This window comes from Diachasma alloeum, unplaced genomic scaffold, assembly GCF_001412515.2.
Source record: "Diachasma alloeum isolate Michigan unplaced genomic scaffold, Dall2.0 Dall_scaffold_00490, whole genome shotgun sequence".
In the NCBI taxonomy this organism is placed as follows: Eukaryota; Metazoa; Arthropoda; class Insecta; order Hymenoptera; family Braconidae; genus Diachasma; species Diachasma alloeum.
In genome coordinates this window covers 326,318-336,162 of record NW_021680623.1, presented here as the reverse complement: position 1 = coordinate 336,162, position 9,845 = coordinate 326,318, and the positions used below count along the sequence as shown (strand labels likewise).

Genomic DNA, 9,845 nt, shown 5'->3' with positions numbered 1-9,845 from the left:
TACTTCTGAAGCACCCGTGCCCTAAAAGCATTTGGCACAGATAGTAGTTGACTTGGCCATGAGTTCGATTTACCCACGCGGCTACCTGTGGAATTAGACGATAGGTCCATCTTCCCTCGGTCGAATTCGTCCACTTCTCTTGCCATCGGTTCAAGCTGTTTCGCCTCTCCTCAGACGCCAGTTCTTCGGTGCTCATCATTTTCGATGCGAGCGTTCGTTTCCGCTTATACAGCGATCCTCGCTCCTCAGCCAAAACCTGAATGGGCAACAATCCTGCGATGACACACATCGCGTCTTCAGAAACTGTCCGAAAAGCACTTGCGACTCTAAGGGCACTAAGTTCATAGACTGGTGCGATTTTGCGTCGTGCTTCTTGCAGTCGTAGAACATCCCCCCAAATGGGAATAGCATATATGAGCACTGAAGTAATCACTGAGGACAACAGTGCTCGTCTTCTTTGATTAGGTCCCCCGATGTTAGGCATGAGACGTGATAAGGTGGATCTGACGCCCGATACCTTGGTCCTCACGTCCTCCGCTTGCTGCTTGAAGTTCAGTCGTGTATCGATCATCACCCCCAGGTAGCGAATGAATGGCTGGGAGGTGATTTCACACGACCCGACTCGCAGCGTGATCGTCTCGATCTTGTTCCTGCTGGTGATCAATACGGCTTCTGTCTTCTGTTCCGCTAAGTTCAGTCCAACAGAATCCATCCAGCAGTGGATCGTCTCGAACGTTGTGCTGAAAACACACTTCATGTCCTCCAGGTGCTTCCTAACAATGACCACCGCCACGTCATCCGCAAATGCCACCAACTTGGTCCGCCAGGGCATGTTCAATTTTAGCAGTCCCAAAGATTACAGAGTCACCGGAGAAGTTCCTCAGAGCTCTGTGTTGGGTCCACTGCTGTGGAATATCATGTATGATGGACTCGTGAAGCTGACGCTGCCAAATGACGCGAGGCTTGTGGCATTTGTGAACGATGTTGCTGTGGTGATTGTGGCGAAACACCTGGAGGAGATCCAGCTCAAATTCGACATAATCTTTGAGGAGATACATCGGTGGATGGACACAGTGTGGCTGACACTGGCAGAACACAAAACGGAGGCCGTCTTGATTACTAGCCGGAACAAAGTTGACACAATCACGCTGAAAGTTGGGGATTATGGACTCACTTCCCAACCGTTCATTCGGTACCTGGGAGTGATGATTGATACCCGCTTGAACTTCAAGCAGCAGGTGGAACACGTGGTAACCAAGGCCTCAGGGGTTCGAACACACTTATCCCACCTCATGCCAAACATTGGAGGTCCCAAACAAAAAAGACGAGCGCTGCTGTCCACAGTGGTGACGTCAGTGTTGACTTATGGGATTCTCATCTGGGTCGATGCACTACAGTTTCAGGAATCTCGGCGTAAGGTCGCTCCCGTCTATCGGTAGGGCGCCCTGAGAGTTGCTAGCGCGTACCGCACAGGGTCGGGAGATGCAGTTTGTGTGATCGCCGGAATGCTGCCCATCGAAGTATTGGCTGAAGAGCGGAGGTGCCTTTACCGGCGGAGAAGGCACACTACATTGACTCCAAAAGATCTCACGGAAGAGGAGAGACGGAACAGCATCAGCCGATGGCAGGTATTGTGGGATACCTCAACGAAAGAAAGGTGGACTCAACGTCTAATACCACAGTTAGATGTTTGGCTGAACCGTTCCCACGGAGAGGTCAACTACTATCTGACGCAGATGCTCTCAGGACACGGATCCTTCTGGAAGTATCTTCATAAATTCGAACATGAAGAGACCCCGGAGTGCCCGACCTGCAGTAGAGAAGGAGAAGATGCTGAGCACGTGTTCTTCAGCTGCAAACGCTTCGCAAGGCTTCGCAGTACTTGGGAGACTACAGTGGAGCAGAGTCCCACCTGAAGACCTGGTAAAAGTCATGATTTCATCGAAAGTAGCATGGGATGCCACGAGCACGTTCGCAGCCGAAGTTCGGATAGAACTTCGATGCGAGGAGCAGGCCAAAAGGAACTAATGAGAACATCCGAGAGGAAGGAAGCATTGTCTTCAACCACCTGATGGGAGAGCTGTGGCTGAGATCACCCCTGCGAAGTAATGCCTAACGGCGGTTCGGCGGGGGGGGAGTATGGGGTCAGAGAAAAGAGGAGAACGGGGGTTTACTGGTGTTTGAAACGTAACCCAACCTCTCCAAGACCAAGGTCGACAAGCTCGGCCAATTACGAAAATCATCGGTCTTTTCCGGGTCAACGCTCAGGTCTAGTAGAGTCACCGTAAATCAACGCGAGTCAGTATAAAACGATCGGCCAAGCAGTCAGTTTTGATTAAATTTCAACTCCGTTTTTGAGTAACGCGCAGAGTGTAGACATATTCATTACATTAACGTCTATTAGCTCGGCGATAAAAATTCAATTAAAAAGAAACTCACGTTATTTATTAGCCATTTAACCAGTGACTCAACAGTGTAAAAACTATAAACAATTGGAACTAATTCAGTACGATCAACTAGTGACAAGGTGTTTTGTAAATTTGACAAAGCGTGGTTTGAACGCGAGAATAAATTAACGTTCATATTAGGTCAAGACTCTGAACAGTTATTTCACACGGACGATCCTCTAACCTCCCAATCCATCCTAAACGTAGTTCCTCACCAAACAACTGGGTAAAAATCCCAAATCTGAATGTTTACAAACATGCAGATTTGAAAAAAAAAACACAGACCATTGTTCAAAAACATCATAGAAAGATTTCAGGAGTCATGACACGTGGAGATATTATTAACTTGGAGATATCCATTGCGATGTCTTCTATCGAGACAATTTTTTATTGAATGGTGTTAATATGCGGCTGCGCGTGGTGAGGTCGAAAGATTCATTTTGTTTGATTGATAAAACGACTAAAAATTATAAAATAACAATCACCAAAGCCTCTTTAATAGTAAGAAGAGCAAAACTAAGCCCTGGCCTTCTTCTTGCCCATGCCAAGACTCTAGCTAAAACGACAGCGAAATATCCATTGACCCATGTGGAATTGAAATCTTTTGTTCTTCATCGTAGGACTACCGGAGAGACCATCGACAATACTATTCTCGGGCAATTACCAAAACGTGTAATTCTTGGTTTTGTGGATAATGCATCATTTAATGGTGATCAGGGGCGGAATCCCTTTGATTTTCAAAATTGGGGAATTAATTTCCTAAGTTTCTACATGGATGGGGGACAAGTCCCAGGGCGACCTTTACAACCTAGTTTTGATGACAATTCTCACATGGAGACGAAAGCTATGCCTCTCTATTTACTGGAACTGGCATTCATTTTAGCGATCATGGAATGGATATTTCGCGATCGGATTATTCAAAGGGTCTCTTTGCATTTGACTTGACACCCGATTCATCAGCAAATTGTGCGACACATTGGAATCTTGTTAAAACAAAGAGTCTCAGAATTGAAGTGCATTTTAATGACGCGACGACAACGAATTTGAATTGTATTCTGTATGCCGAGTCTGACAATATATTGGAGATTGATTCCACGATACAAGTTATTGTTGATTACAATAGTTAAGACGAGTAATTCCAACGTAGGGGTCACCGAGAGCGGACGACTATGGCCGATCGAGAAGTGTCTCTCGGACCTAACCCCACACGAACAGCTTGTCTGTATTGCGGCGCTGATATATTAACTAAAATTATAAATACTGCCAATAGTAAAACACATATGATTGCTGTAGCTTTTTTTCTTTTCGGTTTTTGGTGTTATACCCTGTGTATACTGCATCGAAAGATGTTCAACTCAATATCATTATTATACCGTGTGTAAAGCTTTTCTTGGTTGTTATCAATACTGATGGTGCTGCCACCTGCATTTTTCAATAAAAACTGAAGAACGTAATGGCAGGTGATCAGTCTACGAGAAATAGTGTCCGAGTGTGGAAGTACCATGGCTCCGAATAAACTGAAAGAAGTCGGTATTAACATGCAAGGGTTGGTAGGGCCGAAGGAGACTTTTGTTCCTAAAAAATTGCCATCTTCTCAGTTGAGGGAAATCATAGTGGCCACTGGCTGATTGCACCGCCATGCGGAGCAAGGGATTTGGATTTTGACGCTCGTCGTCAAAATTTATGCTTAACCTCAAATTTCCACGGTTTAGAATGGGACTATGGCTACACACCATACAAGTCGTTGAGTCAAATTCTCAGAGAAGCGACAAAGAATATGGCTAGAATCTATGTGCATGGCCGTGAAAAATTAATGTTCTTACAAAGAATTTTATCGAGAATTGTAGTTAATTTAGAAGATTATGCGCCTAGTTTTAAGCGTTTACCAGAAAATAAGCCTTTTTGTATCGATCATGCTGAATCTAATTTACATGGGGGCTATGTCTGCGCTTGCCATAACGCAGTTAAATTAAAGATTTGGATTAGATAAAATATTTATACAGGTAAAGTTAAGCTGAAGGATTCTGATATTAGTAAAATTTGGAGTGTCGATGCATATCGCATCTCTCAAGTAACGGGCCATGAGCTAAGCAGTGATGACCTAAATTATGACATTTCTCATAGCAACAGCAATAGTGACGATACAATCTCGGAAGAAAATCTAATACCACCACCAGGCCGACGAGACTTCCGAAAGAGGGCCGTGACGTTGCCGGATCCGGGTGTAGGAAAGGTACCACTACAGTCATTGTATGAATACCCGACAGTTACTTGCAGCTTTACCTGCGACCAATGTCACCATCGGAGAAGTATTTTCTGCGGATAACATTCCCTTGCAATGGACCCGGCCTTGTGCAATCATCGCTAATACCGATGACTGCAATCAACCAGGAACACATTGGGTCGCGATGTACGTTGAGCATGAGGGAAAGGCAAAGTACTTTGACAGCTATGGAGGTCCACCCAGAGATCGCATGCTGTCTTAGAAGAAACTGTCGAAACTATAAATACGACCATAAACAACTCCAAAGCGTCACAAGTAGCGTGTGTGGTCACTACTCTGTTGTTGTCCTTCACTTGCTTAGTAATGGGTTATCTTTGTCATCTTTCTTGTGAAAATTCTTTGATAACAGGGAACGTAACGACAAGTTAATTGTAAGAATGTTCAAGAAAATAATGAAAAATAAATCTGTCACTAGATTTAAGAGAAAATTTGTAAACCTATCCGGTAAAGGATCAATTGTTCAAAAATGTGTGAATAAATAATTTAATATACTGTAAAATTTATTTGTTCATTTTATTTGATATCTCCTCAAAATCATGTCTTCTTCCTAACCTATTCCTTAAAACAAGAGTTATTTTCTTCCAAAACCCTCGTTTCTGTTCTGCGGCAGGGGGCATTGTCCCGTTGACCATTGTATGGATAAGGTCATAATGGCCTAAATGAGCTAGACATAAGACTAGACTGGCAAACGCATGGGGACGGCACTCTTTAATCGTTGAAAATACTTCCTTGGACGTTTTCTCACTGTGTATATCGATCTAAATAATGATTTGATTGAAAATTCGGAAGAAAACAAAATGACAATTTGACGTACCATCCAGCTGTCCAGATTACAATTGTAGTGATTAAATATCCTATACCCCAACAATAACGGGAGTAGAGTGGGGATATAGACGTTACTTATACGTAAGTCCCGACATTCGTGGATACGCTCTTGCTCAGAGTGTTCCATTCCGATCAACGCGATGGGCCTGACTACAATACCTATCTACGGATTTGAATATTTTAACTCGCCGGAGGGAATACCTACATATCACATCACTATGGAAACCGACAAATACGCCATGTCCTTTTTATCCTCTTATCCACTCTGGTCTCGAGCGCTGCTGCACTCATGGTTTTCTAGATTATTTATGTTGATCAGAATTATTATAACGGCGAATTTATTGGAAATGTAACAGAAGTGTTGAATAAAACTCGGTAGAAAATGTAAAATTTGTACAAGTGTTTCATTGTCTATTGTTAACGCATTCCTAACACCAGACCCTCCCGGACAAGTGCTCCTAATTGCAGTTGTGTTTACCTAAGGCCTGCCAGACGCTACCCCCTCCATGTTCATAGTAACTGATGCTTGTTCTCGAATATTTTACGATTCCCGCCTTTACCCCCCCTCCTTTTTCCAACCACCACTCCCCTACCCTNTCCAACCCCCCCCCCCCCCCCCCCCCCCCCCACGCACCACCATATCTCCCGCTTACCACCCACATACCCACTTACCACCCACTTCCCCTTACCACCCGCCTCCCCCTCCCCACTTCCACCGCCCCTCTTACCGCCCAGCCGATACCAACGCCACCTCCTTCGTCCACTCAGCACCCACCGCCACCAAATGAACAGTGACGCCAGCGCCACCTGGTGGCGAAAGTTGGGGCTAATGGCGGACATCACTTAATACTACTTACGCCACAAGAGAAGCATGCTGGCGCATACACACCACGACAAAACGGCGAAAAGTGATGTGACTTGAGATGGAGCAAAGGGTTAAGAATCCTGACTTATTTGATAATTAATAGATTTATGGCGGGTTGCATTTTTTAATAGTTGTAGAATTATGAAAATGTTGGTTTCTGAGTTTTTCAATGTTGGCGCCTTACACAAAACGTTGAAACACCTTGTGAAGGCAATTTTTTTCTCGACAGGAAATTCATGGGAAGAACCAGGTCCACATGGCAACATCAAAATGATTTCGAATGAAGTGGAACTCGAGCTTCTACCGACTATTATTCTCACACCGAGAACAAAAATTATTTTTGCCAATTATCCATTTATTCAGGAGGTGTATTAATTGTTTTAATAACGTATTTCGGCTTTTGGGCCATCGCTCTGCCCACCCAGTGAGGCTTTGAGCTCACCCACGAAAGTGAAGTTATCATGTCATGTCGACTCCCCTAAAACCCAAGAGAATCGTTCAGCTGAAAATTCGTAACGGCTTCACCACCGAAATAAAAAACCCTGTTGGCAGACCTAGCTCAACAACACTGAAAACCCGAGAATGAGCCAACTCAATCGACTCCATTTCGGAGCTCTTCAAGGTGGGCATCAAGCCCGTAAACGGTCAATACACGAGTTGACAGAATCAGTCGAACCAAACGCCCCTGCAAAATTCATGAAACCAGACGAAAGCCCGCCTAGCTCAGCGCAGAAGCCCTCAAATGTGCCTAGCATCCCTGGTGATCTCGGAACTGTAATGGCATCGGTCAGCCCTGTAATCATCCCCGATTTTGACCATCAGTCTCTAGGGCAAACCTTCCAATAGCTAGCAGAGCAGCTGATTGACGTCAAACAAGCCCAAACCCAGCCAAACAAAAGTCTGATGAGTATCCTCTCCAAACTGGACAGTAAATTGGATGCGATGGACTCCAGCATGACGTTCATTAAGGCTGACACCAACAAACTCCAGGAAGACCAACAAAAGAGATTGGACAGTGTCCAAGTCCTGGAGGCTAACGTCTCTTCAATCATCAATAAAGATGATTCTGCCTTCCTCAAGGAAGCTCTGGACCAAGTCAAAGCTCTTGAGGATGCAGTCCGTACTCGCCCGGATCTTGGATCGAACCCTTCGCTCCGAAAAGAGGTAACTAGGCTTTCTCTTGGTCTTGACAACCAGATCTTGCGAGATGCAACAATGTGGTCATCAAGGGGATGGACCAGGGCTCAGCCAAGGCGGACGGTACGAGAGTTTCTAACGTCCAAATTTGAGATCGCTTCTAGTGCCTTCACCATCAGAGCAATTGGTAATTCAAGTAATATATTTGTAATTCAATGCAACTCTTCGGACACCCAATCCAATATCATGAAGGCGAAAAGCACGAAACTAGCTAGTTCGAAAAATTTCGATGGCGAATGATCTGACTGCCAGAGAAAAACACGTAGCCTTCTTCTTACGAGAGAAGCTCACAGAAGAAAGTGTTGAAGACAAATCAGCCAGAATCTACCGTGTTGCAGTCATTGGAAAGACTGGAGTTATCTCATGGGATACTATAAATAAATGCTTTCTTACTAAACCTGACTAAGGTGGCCTGCAGGCAATGGACACCAACGATCCCAGGGACCTCTCCAACTCCCCTCCCCGCCCGAGGAAAGTAGCACCAAAAAAGGAATCAATCACTAATTTCTCAACCGATCTATATCTATTTTTCGTTGGTCTTTCAATGACGTGGCTATGCTTCATCCCGTCGTATTTAACCCCATGGTCAGCAAGCTACAACTGTCATTGGTCAGCCGCTATGAGAGATGCGCCTGTAGGAAGAGGTTTGGTCGTTCTGGTGAACAAGGCATTTGAATGCACCCTTCTATATGCCTCCCCGTGGTGGATCTTCACGAGGATCAAATTGCCCTATTGGTACCTCATCATTGGATTTATGTATGAACAGATCCGCGTGAAATCCGAAACCCAAAAAAATTGAAGTCTGGGATTTTCTGCTCGATTTTTTTCTAGAAAGCTGGACATCAGACAAATATTTTGAATTTTTTTTTTTGAAAAATATTGATAATTGCGGGAGCTATGATTTTTCAATTTCCATTTTTTTTCGATAAAAATTTTATTTTCAAATTATTACTATTAGATTATGGGGTTTAAAATAAGAAACACCTTTTGTCTATATGAACACTTTAATTGAAAAATCTCAAAGACTCTACACAGTCAAGAGGCACTTCACAGTATGAATATCTACAAGAGACTGAAGATAGTTGCTAGTGAGGCCCAGGGTTAATGTAGACCTAGGAGGGCAATATAATTTCCACCCCCTGAAGCAACGCTCGGTCTTTCCTTCTTGATCCCGCCTGGTCGCCAGGTGTACTTGCGGGAAACACCCACATTTGGGAAAAACCCATCAGTAAAACTCCCGAAAGGACTTTTCCCCATTTTGCAATCTCAAGGAGGACCCCATAGCAATATTAAGTAATAAACCTTTCCTTAACATAAAATAACTTTGGGAGAGTGAATTTTGGTCTCGGGGAAATCCCGAAAATCCAACACACCCCCTCAAAATTTAATCGAACTTATTAAATAAAAATTAAATCACAAAAAAAAAATTATACAGCTCTACTACTATAAATTTCTAAACTTCTGTACCTCTTGACCGTTTCCTGGGAACAAATACATATGGTTCAGCATTTGCTACTAAGGATTAGGGAAACCCAGTAAAACCTAATCAAACCATTAGACAATACATATATACATATACATATATATACAATTTCATTCCATATTCATTTTTCTTCTTAATTCTNCAAAATTTAATCGAACTTATTAAATAAAAACTAAATCACAAAAAAAAAATTATACAGCTCTACTACTATAAATTTCTAAACTTCTGTACCTCTTGACCGTTTCCTGGGAACAAATACATATGGTTCAGCATTTGCTACTAAGGATTAGGGAAACCCAGTAAAACCTAATCAAACCATTAGACAATACATATATACATATACATATATATACAATTTCATTCCATATTCATTTTTCTTCTTAATTCTAAGAACTTTGGTCCTGGCAATGGCTTTGTGAACAAATCTGCTAACTGTTGTCCTGCAGAAACATATTCCAATTTAATTAAATTATTACTTATTTGTTCTCTTGAAAAATGATATTTAATGTCGATATGTTTTGTTCTTTTATGGCTGGTTGGATTATTGGCTATGCTGATACAGCCATTATTGTCCTCATAGATCACTATGGGATCATCAATTTTCAATTGAATGCTCTCTGCTAGAGATTTTAACCACAGGGCTTCTCTGACTGCCTCAAAAAGGGCCATGTACTCAGCTTCCGTAGATGAAGCTGCTACTGACAATTGCCTTTTTGTATTCCAGCAAATTGTACAGTTTTCAAA

The 9,845-nt window shown here is 43.1% G+C and overlaps 1 protein-coding gene across 1 annotated transcript; it reads left to right on the top strand.

Moving 5' to 3' along the window:
• The first annotated feature begins 1,505 nt into the window (after nucleotides 1-1,505).
• LOC107042531 lies at nucleotides 1,506-1,916 on the top strand. The gene has a single exon (XM_015263600.1). It carries the CDS (start codon nucleotides 1,506-1,508, stop codon nucleotides 1,914-1,916), a length of 411 nt encoding a protein of 136 aa, XP_015119086.1.
• Nucleotides 1,917-9,845: the final 7,929 nt, after the last annotated feature.